At 47.1% G+C, this 26,349-nt stretch overlaps 1 protein-coding gene across 2 annotated transcripts; it reads left to right on the top strand.

Moving 5' to 3' along the window:
* Window positions 1–949: 949 nt before the first annotated feature.
* On the top strand, window positions 950–19,289 carry LOC110507001 (E3 ubiquitin-protein ligase arih1). 2 transcript variants are annotated; one of them, XM_036963428.1, is made up of 14 exons: window positions 950–1,412; window positions 2,471–2,538; window positions 2,961–3,105; window positions 4,122–4,214; window positions 4,535–4,590; window positions 7,324–7,390; window positions 7,639–7,745; window positions 8,014–8,056; window positions 8,727–8,798; window positions 9,103–9,233; window positions 11,346–11,409; window positions 16,746–17,006; window positions 17,905–18,017; window positions 18,959–19,289. In XM_036963428.1, the coding sequence occupies exons 1-14, from the start codon at window positions 1,137–1,139 to the stop codon at window positions 19,041–19,043; spliced, it is 1,581 nt and encodes a 526-aa protein (XP_036819323.1). In that variant the 5' UTR covers window positions 950–1,136; the 3' UTR covers window positions 19,044–19,289. The 2 variants fall into 2 exon arrangements, with proteins under 2 accessions (XP_036819323.1, XP_036819324.1); XM_036963429.1 differs by having other exon boundaries at window positions 11,346–11,403; window positions 18,959–19,221.
* Window positions 19,290–26,349: the final 7,060 nt, after the last annotated feature.

Raw genomic sequence — 26,349 nt, 5'->3', positions numbered from 1 at the left:
AAAACTGTGACCACAAAACCTGAAACACACAATATACCTCAATTCACAGAGGTCTCTGAGGATGTGTAATAGTTCTTGAAAACAGTCTGGTTATTCATCATCCGGGAAAAAAACCCCAGATATACTCAAAGGAGATTTATGTGAATTAAAGACGCCTTGTGATTCCACATTTTCCTAAACAGTAGAGTTTTAAAAAAAATTGAAGACTACATATACAATTATTGCAATATACTTGCAAAATTAATACTTGCTAAATTAGATTAGCCTACTTATGTTCTATAACATTACCGCAACACTGTGCCCTCAGCCACAGGCTATGGAGCCGATTGCTGTCAGTCACACTACATTAAATCCAATGCAGGTCAAAAGATTTAGATTTAACTATGTGCTGCCATCTAGTGGTAAAGTGTCTACATACACACTCACTCTGTTTGCAAGATTCACCAGTGTAATTGTAAACAGGCCCTATATAATGTTGTCTCATGCGCTTACATGTGATATAAAGTGATTGGCTACAGCACTACAATATGATACAAAACTAAATGTATTAAAACGACAATATATCCATTGATTGTAATGGGTATGCCAATACTGTATTTTTAGGGAGTAATGTGGCCATAGGATTATTGTGTCCATAGTACACAGTGTCCTACACAGGAATATAAATAACCAATGTTTGTTGAATTATTTATCATGAAGGATTAGGCTAATTTAAAAGAAGGTCAAATTCACTAGAGAAAAAAACAACACAACGGTGAATGTCAGCCTTATATATATATATATATATATATATATATATATATATATATATGTAATCATTTGTTAAAACATTCCATTGCTGTCTTTAACAAATAAATATCAGTGATCTTTGATGAGTTTTGAAGTGTTTGTACATCTCTTGCCTGGACAATCCTTTCCTTATTTTATTTTTGACGTAACGCGTCGGTCCGTATGACGCCGCATCTCTTTGTTGGTCCAGCGGCAGCTGCGCTCATGTTGTTGTAGCTACTCTCTCTCCCTGGAAATATTTTTCTCTTTCGAAATATTTCGTCTCTTGTTTTCGTCGCGGCCTGTACACATCCTAGTATCTAGCGTTTGGTATCATACCTTGTCACAATATCAAGTTAAACCGAGTAATGGACTCAGACGAAGGGTACAATTATGAATTCGACGAGGAGGAAGAGGAATGCAGCGAAGACAGCGCCGAGGAGGATCCCGAAGACGACACCCTGGAAGTGGAGTTGGATGATCCTGTTGTGGCCGGTGGAGAACGAGATGAATGTGGGGAGACCGGAGGCAGTGGCCTAGGGCCCGGTCAAGACGAAGAGGATTATCGGTTCGAGGTTTTGACTGCTGAACAGATCCTTCAGCATATGGTCGAGTGTATCAGGGAGGTCAATGATGTCATCCAGGTGAGGTGAAGGAAAGGCCGAGGATGTTGGGTCTCGGTAGGCCGCAAATTGTAAAAACGTAAACAGCTAATTATTTACCGAGTTAGTTTACTGTCCATCACAAACAATCGTAGGTGACTGTAAGCCTCAACGTATGTTAGCCTGTTTGTTAGCTAACCTTACCTAACTAGTTACAAACTACCGTTAGTAACGTTACCTTAGTTTAGGTACTGTAGCTAAATTACTCCGACTTCCATTTCAACAAACTCTTACTGTAGCTAACCAGCTAACTAAATTAATGGTATCTGTCTGGTAGGGAAGCTGACAAAATGTTTTCTCTTTAGTTTAGTCAATTAAGGTTAGCTAACGAACCAATAACATCATGTTATATCTCTTGAATGACTAGTGCGCCTGGTTCAACGAGATATAAGTGAGTTGTCAACTCTGCCAAGATGCTGACCCAACTAGCTACAGTAAGATGAAGTCAAAAAATAAATAATAATAACTATTAGACCCAGCCAGAAAAGCTAGCTAGTTTGGCTAGTCATCTGTGTCATTTGCCTACAACGTAGCTATTACAACACTGTCATCAACAGTATTTGTCTACTATCATGGCATCAAAATGGCGAAGTAGCTAACATTACTGAGCTATTTAGTTTTTTGTTGAAATCCTATCAGCCCCCCCTGTGTGTCCATAGTTTCACCTGGATTATCAACTAGCTCACTTTGCTATCTTTACTTTCCACTGTCTGGTTTTTTTTGAGGCCTGTGCGCCTGAAACAACATGGCCGAACCTTGATTCCCACTTCTGTCAGCCACTGAGTTTGTCTGCAATGAATTGCAGATTTATTTTTAAATATATAAATCCTATTATTAGACACATTTTGAACAATAATAGCCTTATTTTGTCCGTGTAACTGACATGACCGTACTGCTAGTTACCGGTTAGTGTGTTATAATCCAATGCTAAATAGCTAGCTAGTTAGGTGGCTGTCTTTTAATAAAAGGTATGAAGCTTTCCCGGAGGCCATATAAATGTGTATTTTTGCCTCCTCATTTTTTTTGTTACTCTTCTCTAGAACCCTGCAACGATAACAAGAATACTTCTTAGTCACTTCAATTGGGACAAAGAGAAACTGATGGAAAGGTTAGTCGTGACATTGGCTCTTGTATGATTTGTTGTAAAAAACAGTGTCATCATCTTGGCTCTATTAGTGCCATCATTGTGTTAGGTTAGGTGGTCTGTTGAATGGCCATATGGTCTGGTATTAAATATGAATAGACAGCATTACACAAGGAAATTGAATTGATCAAATGAATTGTCTGTTTACCAATTTTACTGCAGGCCCTTTTTAATGCTCAGTTTGCACTATGTCCAATAGTTAAAAGTCCCGAGATCTGGCACAGGTTTCGCCTTTGTCTTGGTGCTCTAGTTTGGCTATGACTTATTGCCTTTCTATGTAACCGTTTGTTCTAGCATGACCTAAAGACCCTATTCTAGTGAATAATACACCAGCCAATTAAAGTAGCGTGTTTCCCAGCCAGTGATGACATGTCTTCTCTCACTAGATATTTTGATGGGAACCTTGACAAATTGTTCTCGGAATGCCATGTCATCAACCCCAGTAAGAAGTCGAGGACGCGGCTGATGAACACGAGGTCCTCTGCTCAGGATCTTCCCTGTCAGATCTGCTACCTGAACTACCCAAACTCGGTCAGTACCCCACTCTGAAGGGAGAGATGCACAACTCCCTATCCGCTAGGCAGTAGTGTGCATCTGACTTGGCATGTCCTGATCCTTTCAGATCTGCTACCTGAACTACCCAAACTCGGTCAGTACCCTACTCTGAAGGGAGAGATGCACAACTCCCTATCCGCTAGGCAGTAATGTACATCTGAAAGGATCAGGACATGCCAAGTCAGATCTCCTACCTGAACTACCCATACTCAGTTAGTCAGTATTATGAAGGGAGACACCCCCTAGCCTCTAACCCTTACCCCCTAGCCTCTTACCCTTACCCCCTAGCCTCATACCCTTACCCCCTAGCCTCTTACCCCCTAGCCGCTAACCCTTACCCCCTAGCCGCTAACCCTTACCCCCTAGCCGCTAACCCTTACCCCCTAGCCTCTTACCCTTACTCCCTAGCCTCTTACCCGCTAACCCATACCCCCTAGTCTCTAACCCATACCCCCTAGTCTCTAACCCATACCCCCTAGCCTCTAACCCATACCCCCTAGCCTCTAACCCATACCCCCTAGCCTCTAACCCTTACCCCCGAGCCTCTTACCCATACCCCCTAGTCTCTAACCCATACCCCCGAGCCTCTTACCCATACCCCCGAGCCTCTTACCCATACCCCCGAGCCTCTTACCCATACCCCCTAGCCTCTTACCCTTACCCCCAAGCCTCTTACCCATACCCCCGAGCCTCTTACCCATACCCCCTAGCCTCTTACCCTTACCCCCAAGCCTCTTACCCATACCCCCTAGTCTCTAACCCATACCCCCTAGTCTCTAACCCATACCCCCTAGCCTCTAACCCTTACCCCTTAGCCTCTTACCCTTACCCCTTAGCCTCTTACCCATACCCCCGAGCCTCTTACCCTTACCCCCAAGCCTCTTACCCTTACCCCCTAGCCTCTAACCCTTACCCCCAAGCCTCTAACCTATACCCCCGAGCCTCTTACCCCCTAGCCTCTATGACTGAATCTTCATCTTCCTCTCCCACAGTACTTCACTGGCCTGGAGTGTGGACACAAGTTCTGCATGCAGTGTTGGGGTGACTACTTGACTACCAAAATCATTGAGGAGGGGATGGGACAGGTAAGCACCACAAACACCTTTTTTGTTTAACCAGAGAAAAGACCCTTATGGTAAGAAACCCTTGGTGGGCGGGGCCTGGCAAGAGGTCAGCAGGAAGTAGTCAAGAAGAAAGCAATGCAATAGCACAGACAAAACGTTAAAACAATGACCTTTGACCAAGCGCTTATTCATACATACATACATTCATACACACAGCATGTATCGTTACCATGGACTGTAAACTCTTATTCTCACTCAGGAAAAGCAATCATTGGACTTTTGTTGAGATGTGAAAAAATCTCACCATGTTTCCTTTCTCTTTCCTTAAAAAAAAAAAACAGACAATTTCCTGCCCTGCTCACAGCTGTGATATATTGGTGGACGACAACACAGTCATGTAAGTGTTACGTCTCTCTACATTCCACAGCAGGTAGACTAGCGGTTACAGCGTTGGGACAGTCACTGAAAGGTTGCTGGTTTCCAAATACCCGCGCCGTCAAGATGAACAATCTGTCTGTGCCCTTGAGCAAGACACTTAACCCCGATTTGCTCCAGGGGCTCCTTACTACTATGGAGGACCCTGTAAAAAAAACAACACATTTCACTGCATCTATCCGCTCTGTGACAGTAAAGCCTTTCATATTTATTATTATTATGTTTCAACATTACGTACACGCTGCTAGTTCTACACGCTGCTAGTTCTACACGCTGCTAGTTCTACACGCTGCTAGTTCTACACGCTGCTAGTTTTACACGCTGCTAGTTTTACACGCTGCTAGTTCTACACGCTGCTAGTTCTACACGCTGCTAGTTCTACACGCTGCTAGTTCTACACGCTGCTAGTTCTACACGCTGCTAGTTCTGCACGCTGCTAGTTCTACACGCTGCTAGTTCTACACGCTGCTAGTTCTACACGCTGCTAGTTCTACACGCTGCTAGTTCTACACGCTGCTAGTTCTGCACGCTGCTAGTTCTGCACGCTGCTAGTTCTACACGCTGCTAGTTCTACACGCTGCTAGTTCTACACGCTGCTAGTTCTACACGCTGCTAGTTCTACACGCTGCTAGTTCTACACGCTGCTAGTTCTGCACGCTGCTAGTTCTGCACGCTGCTAGTTCTGCACGCTGCTAGTTCTACACGCTGCTAGTTCTACCCGTTGCTAGTTCTACACGCTGCTAGTTCTGCACGCTGCTAGTTCTACACGCTGCTTCTTCTACACGCTGCTTCTTCTACACGCTGCTAGTTCTACACGCTGCTAGTTCTACACGCTGCTAGTTTTACACGCTGCTAGTTTTACACGCTGCTAGTTTTACACGCTGCTAGTTTTACACGCTGCTAGTTCTACACGCTGCTTCTTCTACACGCTGCTTCTTCTACACGCTGCTAGTTCTACACGCTGCTTGTTCTACACGCTGCTAGTTCTACACGCTGCTAGTTTTACACGCTGCTAGTTTTACACGCTGCTAGTTTTACACGCTGCTAGTTTTACACGCTGCTTGTTCTACACGGTGCTAGTTCTACACGCTGCTAGTTCTACACGCTGCTTGTTCTACACGCTGCTTGTTCTACACGCTGCTTGTTCTACACGCTGCTTGTTCTACACGCTGCTTGTTCTACACGCTGCTTGTTCTACACGCTGCTAGTTTCTACACGCTGCTAGTTCTACACGCTGCTAGTTCTACACGCTGCTAGTTCTACACGCTGCTAGTTCTACACGCTGCTTGTTCTACACGCTGCTAGTTCTACACGCTGCTAGTTCTACACGCTGCTAGTTCTACACGCTGCTAGTTCTACACGCTGCTAGTTCCTACGCGCTGCTAGTTCCTACGCGCTGCTAGTTCTACACGCTGGTAGTTCTACACGCTGCTAGTTCTACACGCTGCTAGTTCTACACGCTGCTTGTTCTACACACTGCTAGTTCCTACACGCTGCTTGTTCCTACGCGCTGCTAGTTCCTACGCGCTGCTAGTTCCTACGCGCTGCTAGTTCCTACACGCTGCTAATTCCTACACGCTGCTAGTTCTACACGCGGCTAGTTCCTACACGCTGCTAGTTCCTACACGCTGCTAGTTCCTACACGCTGCTAGTTCCTACACGCTGCTAGTTCCTACACGCTGCTAGTTCCTACACGCTGCTAGTTCCTACACGCTGCTAGTTCTACACGCTGCTAGTTCTACACGCTGCTAGTTCTACACGCTGCTAGTTCTACACGCTGCTAGTTCTACACGCTGCTAGTTCCTACACGCTGCTAGTTCTACACGCTGCTAGTTCTACACGCTGCTAGTTCTACACGCTGCTAGTTCCTACACTCTGCTAGTTCCTACACGCTGCTAGTTCTACACGCTGCTAGTTCTACACGCTGCTAGTTCTACACGCTGCTAGTTCTACACGCTGCTAGTTCCTACACGCTGCTAGTTCTACACGCTGCTAGTTCTACACTCTGCTAGTTCTACACGCTGCTAGTTCTACACGCTGCTAGTTCTACACGCTGCTAGTTCTACACGCTGCTAGTTCCTACACGCTGCTAGTTCTACACGCTGCTAGTTCTACACGCTGCTAGTTCTACACTCTGCTAGTTCTACACGCTGCTAGTTCTACACGCTGCTAGTTCTACGCGCTGCTAGTTCTACACGCTGCTAGTTCTACACGCTGCTAGTTCTACACGCTGCTAGTTCTACACGCTGCTAGTTCTACACGCTGCTAGTTCTACACTCTGCTAGTTCCTACACGCTGCTAGTTCTACACGCTGCTAGTTCTACACGCTGCTAGTTCTACACGCTGCTAGTTCTACACGCTGCTTGTTCTACACGCTGCTTGTTTTACACGCTGCTAGTTCTACACCCTGCTAGTTCTACACGCTGCTAGTTCCTACACGCTGCTAGTTCTACACCCTGCTAGTTCTACACGCTGCTAGTTCCTACACGCTGCTAGTTCCTACACGCTGCTAGTTCTACACGCTGCTAGTTCTACACGCTGCTAGTTCCTACACGCTGCTAGTTCTACACGTGAGAGTTGAAGATGTAGAGTAGCAGATGAGTTTTTATAAATCACCTTTTTGTTTGTTTTGTTGTATTTGTTCAAATCCACTACATTTTAATTATCATTTGAAAACCACATTATTTTCCTATAGGAGACTGATCACAGAGTCCAAGGTGAAGTTGAAGTACCAACACTTGATTACCAATAGTTTTGTAGAGGTAAGCTGTGTAATGTTCTTCATTGATTTTATATATATATATATATATATACATACACACACAGCATCTTGTACTTAATATGTAGATGTCTGTACTCTAAAATACAATGTAGCCGTTTTCCATGAGAATATTGAATCTGTTCTTCAGATGTTAGATAATCTCGCCTGTTTGGGAGAAGAGGAGGATCGGCATGTAATTCCTTCTGCTTTTGTATCCCACTTCTTATGTTCCTGTCCTCTCGTCCTCAGTGCAATCGGCTGTTAAAATGGTGCCCGGCGCCAGACTGTCATCACGTAGTCAAAGTCCAGTACCCAGATGCTAAGCCTGTGAGATGCACATGTGGCCGGCAGTTCTGGTAAGAGACAAGCCATACTGTGACTTAGATTCCCTGCTTATTGGTTTTGTTTTTTTGTTGTATATCACACGTTCTCTGGCATGTAAAAGACCATCTTACCACTAATACTCACACAGAAGACGTCTTGATTTTATTCACACACTGTTCTCAAAAACGCATGACGATATCTCCTGCAGTTGTCACACAAATGGAATCCTATTTTTTTTTTAAAAGGCATTGATTTTAATGGTTACATGTGGATCTTTATTTCAACCCAATTCATTTGCAGCTTCAATTGTGGCGAGAACTGGCATGATCCCGTCAAGTGTAAGGTATGTCACAACCGAGTCTAAATTCAACCCTCCCTGTCAGTGGTAATGTAATAGTGGTCAGACGCAGTCCACAAAAACAACTCTAACCCTTACCCCATATACATTTCATGTACTGTAGATCTGATAGGATAGGTGTTGGTAGCTTCACCTTGTCCCCTGACAGGATAGGTGGTGGTAGCTTCACCTTGTCCCCTGATAGGATAGGTGGTGGTAGCTTCACCTTGTCCCCTGACAGGATAGGTGGTGGTAGCTTCACCTTGTCCCCTGACAGGATAGGTGGTGGTAGCTTCACCTTGTCCCCTGACAGGATAGGTGGTGGTAGCTTCACCTTGTCCCCTGACAGGATAGGTGGTGGTAGCTTCACCTTGTCCCCTGACAGGATAGGTGGTGGTAGCGTCACCTTGTCCCCTGACAGGATAGGTGGTGGTAGCTTCACCTTGTCCCCTACCAGGATAGGTAGAATGGTCACCATATTGCTTATCCTTTCAGTTCTCCACTAGTGACGATGGGTTGGTTCTAGACTGGGCCCTAGTCTACACATTCATGCTTAGTGGTAAAGTGTGCTTGGGACAGAGGTCCCCTGACATTAACATAGTTATACTGTAATATAGTTAGTTATCTTGGTGACTTTGAACTTGTTGTATTGAATCTCTTTGTTGTAATCTTTCAGTGGTTGAGGAAATGGATCAAGAAGTGTGACGATGACAGCGAGACGTCTAACTGGATCGCAGCCAATACAAGGGTATTTAAAAAGGCTTTAGCTCTAAATACAATCCTGGTCTGTTTTTTTTTATGGATCACTTGTGTGTCCTTCCCACGAAACCAGGTAGATTTGTATAGATCTCTTTAAGCATTTTTAGGACTGCTTTCCCCCAGACACAGATTACGCCCTATACCTGGACTAAAAAAGCATTCTCTGTGGATATTCTAGGCTTAATCTGTGTCAGGGAAACTGGCTCTTACATGTTGCTCTATAGTGCTGCCGCTGTGCGAACGATGGACGATGTTACTGAGTCCCCATCTCTGCTTGGCCATCTGTCCCTCAGGAGTGCCCCAAATGCCACGTGACCATTGAGAAGGACGGCGGCTGCAACCACATGGTTTGTCGGAACCAGAGCTGCAAGGCAGAGTTCTGCTGGGTCTGCCTGGGGCCCTGGGAACCACACGGCTCTGCCTGGTGGGTGGGTGGGGGATCTACCTCCTACTGACTAGTGCTATTTTACTGGAAGTCTATGGGTATCTGGGCGGCAGGGTAGCCTAGTGGTTAGAGTGTTGGACTAGTAGTAACCGGAAGGTTGCAAGTTCAAATCCCAGAGCTGACATGGTACAAATCTTTCGTTCTGCCCCTAAACAGGCAGTTCAGGGGCAGAGGCATTGAAAATAAGAATTTGTTCTTAACTGACTTGCCTAGTTAAATAAAGGTTAAAAAAATAATAATAATCTGCTAGCATGCTAGTAAGATACCCATAGACTTGCAGTCATTGTGCTAATGCTAGTTAGCATTGGCTCGTGAAACTACCTCTAACTTCCTTCATACTGGCCACAGAAACATAAAAAGGGTATCGGCGAGTTCATCTGACTCTGGGGGGGGAAGTTGATGAATGACCTCACTGCCAACATTCAGAAGTATCCCTTTTAGATTCCATTATTGTCCTTCTGCTTTTTCCCAACACCCCAGAAAGACACATACAGGTTGGAGCGGGGGGGGGCAGCCTTACTTGGGCAGCTGTGGAGCAGGTGGTGTTGTGGTGGGGGGGGGGGTTAGGCCTCGGCGGCAGGTGAAGGCGTCTAGGATTTGTTGCTAGCACCTCTCCTGGTTATTAAAAGCTCACTTCCGGACAGATTTTCTGTCAGACCCGGGATTCAAACTGGCATCTCTCCGGTTGCTGTCGGTCTTTGTTGTTGCTGTAATAATGAAGGACGCTACAACTACACTGCTCAAAAAGATAAAGGGAACACTAAAATAACACATCCTAGATCTGAATGAATGAAATATTCTTATTAAATACTTTTTTCTTTACATAGTTGAATGTGCTGACAACAAAATCACACAAAAATTATCAATGGAAATCAAATTTATCAACCCATGGAGGTCTGGATTTGGAGTCACACTCAAAATTAAAGTGGAAAACCACACTGCAGGCTGATCCAACTTTGATGTAAAAATGAGGCTCAGTAGTATGTGTGTGGCCTCCAGCCACATGAGGTCTAGCATTGTCTTGCATTAGGAGGAACCCAGGGCCAACCACACCAGCATATGGTCTCACAAGGGGTCTGAGGATCTCATCTCGGTACCTAATGGCAGTCAGGCTACCTCTGGCGAGCACATGGAGGGCTGTGCGGACCCCCCAAAGAAATGCCACCCCACACCATGGCTGACCCACCGCCAAACCGGTCATGCTGGAGGATGTTGCAGGCAGCAGAACGTTCTCCACAGCGTCTCCAGACTCTCACATCTGTCACGTGCTCAGTGTGAACCTGCTTTCATCTGTGAAGATGAAAGCAGGGTGCCAGTGGCGAATTTGCCAATCTTGGTGTTCTCTGGCAAATTCCAAATGTCCTGCACTGTGTTGGGCTGTAAGCACAACCCCCACCTGTGGACGTCGGGCCCTCATACCACCCTCATGGAGTCTGTTTCTGATCGTTTGAGCAGACACATGCACATTTGTGGCCTGCTGGAGGTCATTTTGCAGGGCTCTGGCAGTGCTCCTCCTGCTCCTCCTTGCACAAAGGCGGAGGTAGCGGTCCTGCTGCTGGGTTGTTGCCCTCCTACGGCCTCCTCCACGTCTCCTGATGTACTGGCCTGTCTCCTGGTAGCACCTCCATGCTCTGGACACTACGCTGACAGACACAGCAAACCTTGCCACAGCTCGCATTGATGAGGTGCACTACCTGAGCCACTTGTGTGGGTTGTAGACTCCGTCTCATGCCACCACTAGAGTGAAAGCACCGCCAGCATTCAAAAGTGACCAAAACATCAGCCAGGAAGCATAGGAACTGAGAAGTGGTCTGTGGTCACCACCTGCAGAACCACTCCTTTATTGGGGGTGTCTTGCTAATTGCCTATAATTTCCACCTGTTGTCTATTCCATTGGCACAACAGCATGTGAAGTGTATTGTCAATCAGTGTTGCTTCCTAAGTGGACAGTTTGATTTGACAGAAGTGTGATTGACTTGGAGTTACATTGTGTTGTTTAAGTGTTCCCTTTATTTTTTTGAGCAATGTATATTGTGACTAAAATGTTTTTTTTTCTCCTCTCACTAATTCCTAGCTCTGTGTTTATTGTAGGTACAACTGCAACCGCTACAATGAGGATGATGCCAAGGCAGCGAGGGACGCCCAAGAGGTAACAGTGAGTCATGGTGTCTTTAGTGTTCCTCACTGTAGACTAGAATCACAACACAGTCCTGGTCTTTGTTGACCATCATGTATAATGACATATTTCCTCATTCCCACAACAGTTCAGTGACTGTGTAGTGGTGGCTATGCTAGTGGTGGCTATGCTAGTGGTGGCTATGCTAGTGGTGGCTATGCTAGTGGTGGTGTACTAGTGGTGGCTATGCTAGTGGTGGCTATGCTAGTGGTGGCTATGCTAGTGGTGGCTATGCTAGTGGTGGCTATGCTAGTGGTGGTGTACTAGTGGTGGCTATGCTAGTGGTGGCTATGCTAGTGACGGTGTAGTGGTGGCTATGCTAGTGGTGGCTATGCTAGTGATGGTGTAGTGGTGGCTATGCTAGTGGTGGCTATGCTAGTGGCGGTGTAGTGGTGGCTATGCTAGTGATGGTGTAGTGGTGGCTATGCTAGTGATGGTGTAGTGGTGGCTATGCTAGTGACGGTGTACTAGTGGTGGCGTACTAGTGGTGGCTATGCTAGTGACGGTGTAGTGGTGGCTATGCTAGTGACGGTGTAGTGGTGGCTATGCTAGTGGTGGTGTACTAGTGGTGGCTATGCTAGTGACGGTGTAGTAGTGGTGGCTATGCTAGTGACGGTGTAGTAGTGGTGGCTATGCTAGTGACGGTGTACTAGTGGTGGCGTACTAGTGGTGGCTATGCTAGTGACGGTGTAGTGGTGGCTATGCTAGTGGTGGTGTACTAGTGGTGGCTATGCTAGTGACGGTGTACTAGTGGTGGCGTACTAGTGGTGGTGTACTAGTGGTGGCTATGCTAGTGACGGTGTAGTGGTGGCTATGCTAGTGGTGGTGTACTAGTGGTGGCTATGCTAGTGACGGTGTACTAGTGGTGGCGTACTAGTGGTGGTGTACTAGTGGTGGCTATGCTAGTGACGGTGTAGTGGTGGCTATGCTAGTGGTGGCGTACTAGTGGTGGCTATGCTAGTGACGGTGTACTAGTGGTGGCTATGCTAGTGGTGGTGTACTAGTGGTGGCTATGCTAGTGACGGTGTACTAGTGGTGGCGTACTAGTGGTGGCTATGCTAGTGACGGTGTAGTAGTGGTGGCTATGCTAGTGACGGTGTACTAGTGGTGGCTATGCTAGTGACGGTGTACTAGTGGTGGCTATGCTAGTGACGGTGTACTAGTGGTGGCTATGCTAGTGACGGTGTAGTGGTGGCTATGCTAGTGACGGTGTAGTGGTGGCTATGCTAGTGACGGTGTACTAGTGGTGGCTATGCTAGTGACGGTGTACTAGTGGTGGCTATGCTAGTGACGGTGTAGTGGTGGCTATGCTAGTGACGGTGTAGTGGTGGCGTACTAGTGGTGGCTATGCTAGTGACGGTGTACTAGTGGTGGCGTACTAGTGACGGTGTACTAGTGGTGGCTATGCTAGTGACGGTGTACTAGTGGTGGCTATGCTAGTGACGGTGTAGTGGTGGCTATGCTAGTGACGGTGTACTAGTGGTGGCGTACTAGTGGTGGCTATGCTAGTGGTGGCTATGCTAGTGGTGGGTGGGTGTGCTAGTGGTGGGTGGGTGGGCTAGTGGTGGGTGGGTGGGCTAGTGGTGGGTGGGTGGGCTAGTAGTGGGAGGGTGTGCTAGTAGTGGGGGGTTTGGCTAGTAGTGGGGGGGGGTGGGCTAGTAGTGGGGGGTTGGGCTAGTGTTGGGTGGATGGGCTAGTAGTGGGGAGGGTGGGCTAGTAGTGGGGAGGGTGGGCTAGTAGTGGGGGGGGGTGGGCTAGTAGTGGGGGGGTGGGCTAGTGTTGGGTGGATGGGCTAGTAGTGGGGGGGGTGGGCTAGTAGTGGGGGGGGTGGGCTAGTGTTGGGTGGATGGGCTAGTAGTGGGGGGGTGGGCTAGTAGTGGGGGGGGTGGGCTAGTAGTGGGGGGGGTGGGCTAGTAGTGGGGGGGGTGGGCTAGTAGTGGGGGGTGGGCTAGTAGTGGGGGGGGTGGGCTAGTAGTGGGGGGGTGGGCTAGTGTTGGGTGGATGGGCTAGTAGTGGGGGGGGTGGGCTAGTAGTGGGGGGGGTGGGCTAGTAGTGGGGGGGGGTGGGCTAGTGGTGGGTGGGTGGGCTAGTGGTGGGGGGGTGGGCTAGTGGTGGGGGGGGTGGGCTAGTGGTGGGGGGGGTGGGCTAGTAGTGGGGGGGGTGGGCTAGTAGTGGGGGGGGTGGGCTAGTGGTGGGGGGGGTGGGCTAGTGGTGGGGGGGTGGGCTAGTGGTGGGGGGGGGGCTAGTAGTGGTGGGTGGGGTGGGCTAGTAGTGGTGGGTGGGGTGGGCTAGTTACTGTTGAAGTCGGACGTTTACATTAGAGGTCGACCGATTATTGGAGGAACAAAAAAAGCCGATACTGTTTTTTGTTTTTTGTTTGTTTTTGTAATAATGACAATTACAACAATACTGAATGAACACTTCAGTCAGGCTTGTAGGCCTCCTTGCTCACACACGCTTTTTCAGTTCTGCCCACAAGTTTTCTCTGGGATTGAGGTCAAGGCTTTGTGATGGCCACTCCAAAACCTTGACTTTGTTGTCCTTAAGCCATTTTGCCACAACTTTGGAAGTATGCTTGGGGTCATTGTCCATTTGGAAGACCCATTTGCGACCAAACTGACTGATGTCTTGAGATGTTGCTTCAATATATCCAAATAATTTTCCTGCCTCATGATGCCATTTATTGTGTGAAGTGCACCAGTCCCTCCTGCAGCAAAGCACCCCCACAACATTATGCTGCCACCCCCGTGCTTCACGGTTGGGATGGTGTTCTTCAACTAGCAGCTAGTGGGTGTGGTGGTGGTGGGTGTGCTGCTATTGGTGGTGGGTGTGCTGCTAGTGGTGGGTGTGCTAGTGATGGTTGTTGTAGTGGTGGTTGTGCTGCTAGTGGAGGTGGTTGTGCTGCTAGCGGGGGTGGCGGTGGTTATGCTAGTAGGGGTGGTGGCGGTGGTTATGCTAGTGGTGGTGGCGGTTATGCTAGTAGCGGTGGTTATGCTAGTGGTGGCGGTGGTTATGCTTTAGAGTGGTTGAAAAATAAGTTTTATTGACTCTTTATTGACTGATGTAAACTTAAGACTTTAACTGTCTGCTGTGCTAGTTATGGTGTGCTGGTGGTGGTGGTGCTGCTAGTTATTGTGTTCTAGTGGTGGTGGTGCTGCTAGTTATGGTGTGGTGGTGCTGCTAGTTATGGTGTTCTAGTGGTGGTTGTGCTACTAGTTTTGGGTGTGCTAGTGATGCCAGTTATGGTGTACTAGTGGTGGGTGTGGTGGTGGATGGGTGTGCTGCTAGTGGTGGGCGGGTGTGCTGCTAGTGGTGGGTGGGTGTGCTGCTAGTGGTGTTGGGTGGGTGGGTGTGCTGATGGTGGTGGTGGGTGGGTGGGTGTGCTGATGGTGGTGGGTGGGTGGGTGGGTGTGCTGATGGTGGTGGGAGTGCTGATGGTGGTGGGTGCTGCTAGTGGTGGTGGGTGGGTGTGCTGCTAGTGGTGGTGGGTGGGTGGGTGTGCTGCTAGTGGTGGTGGGTGGGTGGGTGGGTGTGCTGCTAGTGGTGAGTGTGCTGCTAGTGGTGTTGGGAGGGTGGGTGTGCTGCTAGTGGTGTTGGGAGGGTGTGTGGGTGTGCTGCTAGTGGTGGTGGGTGGTTGGGTGTGCTGCTAGTGGTGGTGGGTGGTTGGGTGTGCTGCTAGTGGTGGGGTGTGCTGCTAGTGGTGGGTGGGTGGGTGTGCTGCTAGTGGTGGTGGGTGTGCTGCTAATGGTGGGTGTGCTGCTAATGGTGGTGGGTGGTTGTGCTGCTAGCGGTGGGTGGGTGTGCTGCTAGTGGTCGGTGGGTGGGTGGGTGTGCTGCTATTGGTGGTGGGTGGTTGTGCTGCTAGCGGTGGGTGTGGTGGTGGTGGGTGTGCTGCTAGTGGTGGGTGTGCTAGTGATAACCACCGCTACTATACTAGTAGCGGTGGTTATGCTAGTGGCGGTGGTTATGCTAGTGGCGGTGGTTATGCTAGTGGCGGTGGTTATGCTAGTGGCGGTGGTTATGCTAGTGGCGGTGGTTATGCTAGTGGCGGTGGTTATGCTAGTGGCGGTGGTTATGCTAGTGGCGGTGGTTATGCTAGTGGCGGTGGTTATGCTAGTGGCGGTGGTTATGCTAGTGGCGGTGGTTATGCTAGTGGCGGTGGTTATGCTAGTGGCGGTGGTTATGCTAGTGGCGGTGGTTATGCTAGTGGCGGTGGTTATGCTAGTGGCGGTGGTTATGCTAGTGGCGGTGGTTATGCTAGTGGCGGTGGTTATACTAGTGGCGGTGGTTATACTAGTGGCGGTGGTTATGCTAGTGGCGGTGGTTATGCTAGTGGCGGTGGTTATGCTAGTGGCGGTGGTTATGCTAGTGGCGGTGGTTATGCTAGTGGCGGTGGTTAAGCTAGTGGCGGTGGTTATGCTAGTGGCGGTGGTTATGCTAGTAGCGGTGGTTATGCTAGTGGCGGTGGTTATGCTAGTAGTGGTGGTTATGCTAGTGGCGGTGGTTATGCTAGTAGTGGTGGTTATGCTAGTGGCGGTGGTTATGCTAGTAGCGGTGGTTATGCTAGTAGCGGTGGTTATGCTAGTGGTGGCGGTGGTTATGCTAGTAGCGGTGGTTATACTAGTGGCGGTGGTTATGCTAGTGGCGGTGGTTATGCTAGTGGCGGTGGTTATGCTAGTGGCGGTGGTTATGCTAGTGGCGGTGGTTATGCTAGTGGCGGTGGTTAAGCTAGTGGCGGTGGTTATGCTAGTGGCGGTGGTTATGCTAGTAGCGGTGGTTATGCTAGTGGCGGTGGTTATGCTAGTAGTGGTGGTTATGCTAGTGGCGGTGGTTATGCTAGTAGTGGTGGTTATGCTAGTGGCGGTGGTTATGCTAGTAGCGGTGGTTATGCTAGTAGCGGTGGTTATGCTAGTGGTGGCGGTGGTTATGCTAGTAGCGGTGGTTATGCTAGTGGCGGTGGTTATGCTAGTGGTGGCGGTGGTTATGCTAGTGGTGGCGGTGGTTATGCTAGTAGCGGTGGTTATGCTAGTGGCGGTGGTTATGCTAGTAGCGGTGGTTATGCTAGTGGTGGCGGTGGTTATGCTAGTAGCGGTGGTTATGCTAGTGGCGGTGGTTATGCTAGTGGTGGCGGTGGTTATGCTAGTGGTGGCGGTGGTTATGCTAGTAGCGGTGGTTATGCTAGTGGCGGTGGTTATGCTAGTGGTGGTTATGCTAGTGATGATGAGCATGTATAATGATAAACATATTCACCCAGGCTTGATGATTGTTCTAATTTTAAGAGCCAGGCGTTGTCCCTCCTCCTCCTCCTCCTCCAGCGGTCCAGGGCAGCCCTGCAGAGGTACCTGTTCTACTGCAACCGTTACATGAACCACATGCAGTCGCTGCGCTTCGAGCACAAGCTGTACGCCGGGGTCAAGGCCAAGATGGAGGAGATGCAGCATCACAACATGTCCTGGATCGAGGTGCAGTTCCTGAAGAAGGCCGTGGACGTGCTGTGTCAGTGTCGCTCCACACTCATGTTCACCTACGTCTTCGCCTTCTACCTCAAGAAGAACAACCAGTCCATCATCTTTGAGGTAACTTTTCACAGCTATAGTCCTAACCCTTCTACCCAAAACCTTCTACCTCAAGAAGAACAACCAGTCCATCCTCTTTTTGGTAAATTTACAGCTATAGTCCTTACCCTTCTACCTGAAAAAGAACAACCAGTCCCATCTTTGAGGTGAGGGAGGGTAGAGAAGGGAGGGGGGGGTAGAGAAGGGAGAGGGGGGGTAGAGAAGGGAGAGGGGGGGTAGAGAAGGGAGAGGGGGGGTAGAGAAGGGAGAGGGGGGGTAGAGAAGGGAGAGGGGGGGTAGAGAAGGGAGAGGGAGGGTAGAGAAGGGAGGGGGGGGTAGAGAAGGGAGAGGGAGGGTAGAGAAGGGAGGGGGGGGTAGAGAAGGGAGAGGGGGGGTAGAGAAGGTAGAGGGGGGGGGGTAGAGAAGGGAGAGGGGGGGTAGAGAAGGGAGAGGGGGGGGGGGGGGTAGAGAAGGGAGAGGGGGGGGTAGAGAAGGGAGGGGGGGGGTAGAGAAGGGAGAGGGGGGGGGGGGTAGAGAAGGGAGAGGGGGGGGGGTAGAGAAGGGAGGGCTACAAGTCAAGGTCTCCTCTTTAAAGTAGTGGCCCTATACTATACACTGAGTTTACGAAACCCAGCAGCGTTGCAGTTCTTGACACACTCAAACCGGTGCGCATGGCACCTACTACCATACCCCGTTCAAAGGCACTTAAATATTTAGTATTTCTCATTCACACTCAATTGCACACATACACACAATCCATGTCTCAGGTCTTAAAAATCCTTCTTTAACCTGACTCCTCCCCTTCATCTACACTGACAATCTTACGCCTGGTCAGCCTGTCACAGAAAGAGCAGGTGTTCTTAATGTTTTGTTAATTCAGTGTATATGCTATGACTGAACCCAAGCGGTCCTCTTTTAGAACAATCAGGCTGACTTGGAGAACGCTACGGAGGTTCTGTCTGGATATCTGGAGCGGGACATCTCCCAGGACTCTCTGCAGGACATCAAACAGAAAGTACAGGACAAGTACAGGTGAGTTCTATACCTGGTATAGATGTCTTTATTATGACAGGAAGTACAGCTGAGTTCAATACCTGGTATAGATGTCTTTTATTATGACAGGAAGTACAGGTGAGTTCTATACCTTGTATAGATGTCTTTATTATGACATGAAGTACAGGTGAGTTCTATACCTGGTATAGATGTCTTTATGGTGACAGGAAGTACAGCTGAGTTCAATACCTGGTATAGATGTCTTTATTATGACATGAAGTACAGGTGAGTTCTATACCTGGTATAGATGTCTTTATTATGACAGGAAGTACAGGTGAGTTCTATACCTGGTATAGATGTCTTTATTATGACAGGAAGTACAGCTGAGTTCTATACCTGCTATAGATGTCTTTATTATGACAGGAAGTACAGCTGAGTTCTATACCTGGTATAGATGTCTTTATTATGACAGGAAGTACAGCTGAGTTCTATACCTGCTATAGATGTCTTTATTATGACAGGAAGTACAGCTGAGTTCTATACCTGGTATAGATGTCTTTATTATGACAGGAAGTACAGCTGAGTTCTATACCTGCTATAGATGTCTTTATTATGAAAGGAAGTATAGATGTCTTTATTATGACAGGAAGTACAGGTGAGTTCTATATGTGATATAGATGTCTTTATTATGACAGGAAGTATAGATGTCTTTATGATGACAGGAAGTACAGCTGAGTTCAATACCTGGTATAGATGTCTTTATTATGACAGGAAGTATAGATGTCTTTATTATGACAGGAAGTACAGCTGAGTTCTATACCTGGTATAGATGTCTTTATTATGACAGGAAGTACAGCTGAGTTCTATACCTGGTATAGATGTCTTTATTATGACAGGAAGTACAGCTGAGTTCTATAGAAGTCATTTTTAAAATGAGCCTTCCTCTCCTCCTCACCTGTTTCCTGTTTCCTGTCCTCCAGATACTGTGAGAGTCGGCGTCGGGTGCTGCTGCAACATGTGCACGAGGGCTATGAGAAGGACCTCTGGGAATACATAGAAGATTAAGGACAGACTCTTTACTAAAAAGAAAAAACCTCTACAGACTAGAGCGCTGATGCAATGCCACGGGGCAGGTTGTTGCTGATCTTCCCAATATTGCATTTTTTTTCTCCTCCTCTTGGGTTTTGTTTAATGGAAAAGTTTAAAATAAATTATATCAAAATAATAAAATAAAAAAAAGTAGAATATTTCTAACATTAATCGTACAACAGTATTGTTTGTAGCAGATTGGATTGTGAGGACAAAAAAAAAGAACCCCCCCCCCCCCCGCTTCTCTCAATTGGTCATTGGTCACTATAGTAACATCATCACCCCCCCCCCCCCCCCCCCCTCCCCCACTGTTCTGTTCTCCAGTGATGTATTTTATTTGTTTACTTTTTAAAGTACCCTTGTGTGGGACATGGGTTTGTGTTCAACACAGTCCAACTGTTCAAGCCATGTTGATTAAAATGTGGTCAGATCACATGTAGGGTTTTTTGAATGTTGATTTTGCTGATTGTAAGGTGCTGAACCATGTGGGTTGAACCATGGGGGGAGTGCAGGAAAAAGGAACCGTGTTTTTCAGTTTGTAAATAACGCATATGCATGGAACAGCAAGGCCGTTTTCTTTCATTTGTCTTTTCTTTTGTTGTTTTGAAAAATATTTATTCTTTTTTTTTTCTTTTCAAATATTCAAATATAGTTGCTGTGTAGAAGACAAGTTCGCTCCGGCTTTAAAAGAACATGTTTTCTTTGTGAGGGTTTTTTGGAAGCTGTGTAGCTTCACCCAGGAGGACAAGGAAAGAAACAGTTTGAACGAGCGATGAAACTCTGACCGGGTTGTGGTAGCTTTTTGAAAGCAATTCTGACAAAAAACAAAATCCCCCTAAAAAGGATAGCATGAGGTGAGAGAATGAGACTAAAGAACAAACCATCTTCTTCTTCTTTTTAACAGCACGCCAGACTGTAGTTCAGGTAATACATTGATTTATTCATAGTTGGAATTGAACCTTGCAACCTTCAGAGGTTATCAGCTAATTGCACCTGAGGGGGTTTTGAGAAAGGAACAGAGAATGACTCCGCTATGTCCTAAGTGGCTCCATATTCTCTATATAGTACACTATGGGGCCCTGGTCAATAGTAATGCATTATATAGGGAATAGAGTGCCGTTTGGGATGAAGGTAATGTCCTGTTTGTTCTAACCCCCCTCCTTCCCTCTTGTTCTTCCATCACCACCCCTCCTCCTGTTTCTCCTTAGAAGTTGTAATTTCCAGATAACACACTACCAACTGTTTCATGAGAGCCAAATTGAGTGACATTCACTCATAAAAAAAATAAACAAATGTATTTCTTTTTTCAGACTTGAGCTTTTCCTCATGTTTTTTTTGTTTGCACCTTGGTAACCTGGCAGGCGGTAGGGCACCTTGGTAACCTGGGAGGCGGTAGGGCACCGTGGTAACCTGGCAGGCGGTAGGGCACCGTGGTAACCTGGCAGGCGGTAGGGCACCGTGGTAACCTGGCAGGCGGTAGGGCACCGTGGTAACCTGGCAGGCGGTAGGGCACCGTGGTAACCTGGCAGGCGGTAGGGCACCGTGGTAACCTGGCAGGCGGTAGGGCACCGTGGTAACCTGCCAGGCGGTAGGGCACCTTGGTAACCTGCCAGGCGGTAGGGCACCGTGGTAACCTGGCAGGCGGTAGGGCACCTTGGTAACCTGGCAGGCGGTAGGGCACCGTGGTAACCTGGCAGGCGGTAGGGCACCGTGGTAACCTGGCAGGCGGTAGGGCACCGTGGTACCCTGGCAGGCGGTAGGGCACCTTGGTAACCTGGGAGGCGGTAGGGCACCTTGGTAACCTGGGAGGCGGTATGTAATACCCTGAAAGGGCTGTTTTAAACTTGAGTCAGTCAGCATGACTACATGACCTAGTCCCCTAAAGAAGTAGGAACTGTGACAGACCTGGCTGACAAGACGTACCCCATAACCCCTCCCCTTTCTTTATCTGTTGTGTAAAGGAGCATTGTTTTCGATAGCACCATCCAGTTGAGCTATACAAACTGCTTCGTGGGCTTTAAGGAACGAGTATTGTCCGTCAACTGCATTTCAAAAAAAATATAGGACTGAGCATAAAGCAGCGCTGATGTTTTTGAGATGTCTGTTGTTGTAAAGCTTTGGCATCTAGGCTAGACTATGAGAGTGGCGTTTACACTGGTTGCTAGTCTGAAATGCCACCCTATTCCCTATATAGTGCACCACTTTTGACCACAGACCAACGGGGAGTGGAGCACTATAGGAGATAGGTTGTCATTTGGAAAGCAGCCTGGGTCGTACCAACATGGTAACATGATGCCATTTTACCTTCATAACACTTTCCAGTTTTATACGAGCTTACGAGGTCCAAAACGAGACGAACCCGAGCCCAGAGAAGTGGCTGGACTAGTGGCAGTGCTGTCCTCAGTCCAGTGTTTGTTAGAATACATTTCTCAATGCACTGTAGCCCTCGAGAAAGACAAGAGTCTGACGTTGATGTGGCTGACAAGACGGAAACGAAGATTTCTCTTCACCAAAGTGTGAAATCATCTGAAAATACTATTTTTTATCTCTTTGTTTCTGATACTTTCTGTGAAATGGGAAGTTCAGAGACACAGTTGCTTTCATGTATTATAACCATTCTTACAAACAAAATGTCCTATTTAAATAAATGTCATTCAAAAAGGAAATGTATTTGTTATATGATTTTGTTTCTTTAGACCAAATATAATTAATGCTTGAAACACTTGGCTCCTGTTCACATTCCACCCGCATCAAATATCATAGACCCATAAACACACAGTGCATTCAGGCCCCTTGACTTTTTCCACATTTTGTTACGTTACAGCCTTGTAAAATGTATTCAATTGTTTTTCTCCCCTCAATCTATACACAATACCCCCTAATGACATCACAATACCCCATAATGACATCACAATACCCCATAATGACATCACAATACCCCCTAATGACAAAGCAAAAACTCGTTTTTAGACATTTTCAGAAATGTATTAATAATAAACTGAAATCACATTTACAATAAGTATTAAGACCCTTTTCTTAGTACTTTGTTGAAGCTCCTTTGGCAGCGATTACAGCCTTGAGTCTTCATGGGTATGACGCTACAAGCTTGTCTGTATTGTATTTGGAGAGTTTCTCTCATTCTTCTCTGCTGATCCTTTCTAGCTCTGTCAGGTTGGATGGGGAGTGTCACTGCACAGCTATTTTCAGGTCTCCAGAGATGTTTGATCCGGTTCAAGTCCGGACTCTGGCTGGGTCACTCAAGGACATTCGGAGACTTGTCCCGAAGCCACTCCTGCGTTGTCTTGGCTGTGTGCTTAGGATTGCTGTCCTGTTGGAAGGTGAACCTTCGACCCAGTCTGAGGTCCCGAGCGATCTGGAGAAGGAATTCATCAAGGATCTCTCTGTACTTTGCTCTGTTCATCTTTCCCTCGATCCTGACTAGTCTCCCAGTCCCTGCTGCTGAAAAGCATCCCCAAAGCATGATGCTGCCACCACCATTCTTCATTGTAGGGATGGTGCCAGGTTTCCTCCAGACGTGATGCTTGGCATTCAGGCCAAATAGTTCAATCTTGGTTTTATCAGACCAGAGAATCTTGTTTCTCAAGGTCTGAATCCTTTCGGTGCCTTTTGGCAAACTCCAAACGGGCTGTAATGTGCCTTTTACTGAGGAGTGGTTTCCGCCTGGCCACAGAGATGGTTGTCCTTCTGGAAGGTTCTCCCATCTCCACAGAGGAGCTCTCAGAGTAACCATCAGATTCTTGGTCACCTCCCTGACCAAGGCCCTTCTCCCCTGATTGCTCAGCTTTAGGAAGTGTCTTGGTAGTTCCAAACTTCTTCCATTTAAGAATGATGGAGGCCACTGTGTGCTTGGGGACATTCAAAGCTGAAAACATTTTTTTGCTACCCTTCCCCAGATCTGTACCTCAACACAATCCTGTCTCTGAGCTCTACGGGCAATTCCTTTGACCTCATGGCTTGGTTTTTGCTCTGACATGCACTGTCAACTGTGGGACCTTTTATATAGACAGGTGTGTGCCTTTCCAAATCATGTCCAATCAATTGAATTTACCACAGGTGGACTCCAAGTTGTAAAAACATCTCAACGTTTATCAATCGAAACAGGATGCACCTGAGCTCAATTTTAAGAATTTTATAGCAAATAGTCTGAATACTTATGTAAATTTAAGGTATCTTTTATTTGTAATAAATTAGCACATTTATAAATCCTGTTTTTGCTTTGTCATTTTGGGGTATTGTGTGTAGATTGGATCAAAAATAACAAACTCATTTTAGAATAAGGCTGTAATGTAACAAAATGTGGAAAAAGTCAAGGGGTCTGAATACTTTCCGAATGCACCATTCATAGACTCGTAGACCTACAGCATCACAAGTAGGTCAAACTTGATAGTTTGGCGTGCTGGCGCTCTAACCAAGATAATTTTTTGGGGGTCTGGACTGTTGATACATGCATCATCTGTCTGGACCTGTATTACTTGCAGTGGTGTGAAGTATTTAAGTAGTACTTCAATGTATTTTTACTTAAGTAGTTTTTTGGGGGTATCTGTACTTTACTATTTTTATATTTATGTCTACTTTTACTTCACTACATTCCTGAAGGAAAATAATGTACTTTTTACTGCATACATTTTCCCTGACACAAAAAAGTACTTGTTACATTTTGCATGTAAAAATGGTCAAAAATCACACACTTATCAAAAGAACATCCCTGGTCATCCCTACTAGCCTCTGATCTGGAGGACTCACTAAACAGAGAACATCCCCGGTCATCCCTACAGCCTCTTATCTGGAGGACTCACTAAACAGAGAACATCCCTGGTCATCCCTACTAGCCTCTGATCTGGAGGACTCACTAAACAGAGAACATCCCTGGTCATCCCTACTGCCTCTGATCTGGTGGACTCACTAAACAGAGAACATCCCTAGTCATCCCTACTGCCTCTGATCTGGTGGACTCACTAAACAGAGAACATCCCCGGTCATCCCTCCTGTCTCTGATCTGGAGGACTCACTAAACAGAGAACATCCCTGGTCATCCCTCCTGTCTCTGATCTGGAGGACTCACTAAACAGAGAACATCCCTGGTCATCCCTACTGCCTCTGATCTGGTGGACTCACTAAACAGAGAACATCCCTAGTCATCCCTACTGCCTCTGATCTGGTGGACTCACTAAACAGAGAACATCCCCGGTCATCCCTCCTGTCTCTGATCTGGAGGACTCACTAAACAGAGAACATCCCTGGTCATCCCTACTGCCTCTGATCTGGCAGACTCACTAAACAGAGAACATCCCCGGTCATCCCTCCTGTCTCTGATCTGGCGGACTCACAAAACAGAGAACATCCCTAGTCATCCCTACTGCCTCTGATCTGGTGGACTCACTAAACAGAGAACATCCCTGGTCATCCCTACTGCCTCTGATCTGGAGGACTCACTAAACAGAGAACATCCCTGGTCATCCCTACTGCCTCTGATCTGGTGGACTCACTAAACAGAGAACATCCCTGGTCATCCCTACTGCCTCTGATCTGGAGGACTCACTAAACAGAGAACATCCCTGGTCATCCTCTGATCTGGCAGACTCACTAAACAGAGAACATCCCTGGTCATCCCTACTGCCTCTGATCTGGAGGACTCACTAAACAGAGAACATCCCTGGTCATCCCTACTGCCTCTGATCTGGAGGACTCACTAAACAGAGAACATCCCTGGTCATCCCTACTGCCTCTGATCTGGTGGACTCACTAAACAGAGAACATCCCTGGTCATCCCTACTGCCTCTGATCTGGAGGACTCACTAAACAGAGAACATCCCTGGTCATCCCTACTAGCCTCTGATCTGGCGGACTCACAAAACAGAGAACATCCCTAGTCATCCCTACTGCCTCTGATCTGGTGGACTCACTAAACAGAGAACATCCCTGGTCATCCCTACTGCCTCTGATCTGGAGGACTCACTAAACAGAGAACATCCCTGGTCATCCCTACTGCCTCTGATCTGGTGGACTCGCTAAACAGAGAACATCCCTGGTCATCCCTACTGCCTCTGATCTGGAGGACTCACTAAACAGAGAACATCCCTGGTCATCCCTACTGCCTCTGATCTGGAGGACTCACAAAACACAAATGCTTCGTTTGTAAATGATGTCTGAGTGATGGAGTGTTGGAGTGATGGAGTGTTGGAGTGATGGAGTGTTGGAGTGATGGAGTGATGGAGTGTTGGAGTGATGGAGTGATGGAGTGATGGAGTGTTGGAGTGATGGAGTGTTGGAGTGTTGGAGTGATGGAGTGATGGAGTGATGGAGTGTTGGAGTGTTGGAGTGATGGAGTGTTGGAGTGTTGGAGTGATGGAGTGTTGGAGTGTTGGAGTGATGGAGTGTTGGAGTGATGGAGTGTTGGAGTGATGGAGTGATGGAGTGTTGGAGTGTTGGAGTGATGGAGTGTTGGAGTGTTGGAGTGTTGGAGTGATGGAGTGTTGGAGTGATGGAGTGATGGAGTGTGCCCCTGGCTATCTGACAATAAATAAAAAATGGTCCCTTCTGGTTTTCTTAATATACCGAATTTGAAATGATTTATACTTTTAGTTTTGATACTTATGTACATTTTAGAAGTTCCATTTACTTTTTATACTTAAGTACATTTAAAACCAAATACTTTTACTCAAGTATTATTTTACTGGGTGACTTTCACTTTTAACTTAATAGAAAATGACAAGTAATCTTTACTTTCACTTAAGTATGACAACGGAGTTCTTTTTCCACCACTGATTACTTGACTGATTGTATAACAGTCACTTGTATTGTATGGACTGTATATAGTACATAACATGAGGGTGGATATCACTCAATCCTTTTCACACATCAGGTGTGAACATTTCAGAAGGCATGAATTGGCTGGTGTCACATGGAGCGGAACATGACGCGAGCAGCCCTTGGATGTTGGTTTCACCCATAGCATACATGAAGCCCCGAATTAAAACAAAATAATACCTTTGTAAGATCTGTACTTCTGTACAGTCCAAGACAAATACAGAGACCATCCATATTATATGTATTTCCATTTAAATAGTATCAATGTTTTCAAAAAAAAAAAAAAAATTGTACCGACTGTGCACGAGCACGTTCCTTCCTTTGTTTTGATTTGTGGGTGTAACGCGCACGTAGCGACACCTGAGCTACGTTCAATGCAGAAAAACGTACTGTAACGTTCAATTCAACGGAAACGGTGCTGTTCTGAACGACCAGTTCAAAAACGGGGAAGGCG

The sequence above is a fragment of the Oncorhynchus mykiss genome, chromosome 26 (genome assembly GCF_013265735.2).
Source record: "Oncorhynchus mykiss isolate Arlee chromosome 26, USDA_OmykA_1.1, whole genome shotgun sequence".
Classification (NCBI taxonomy): Eukaryota; Metazoa; Chordata; class Actinopteri; order Salmoniformes; family Salmonidae; genus Oncorhynchus; species Oncorhynchus mykiss.
Note: the sequence above shows the minus strand (reverse complement) of the source record. Positions and strands in the feature narration are given on the sequence as shown.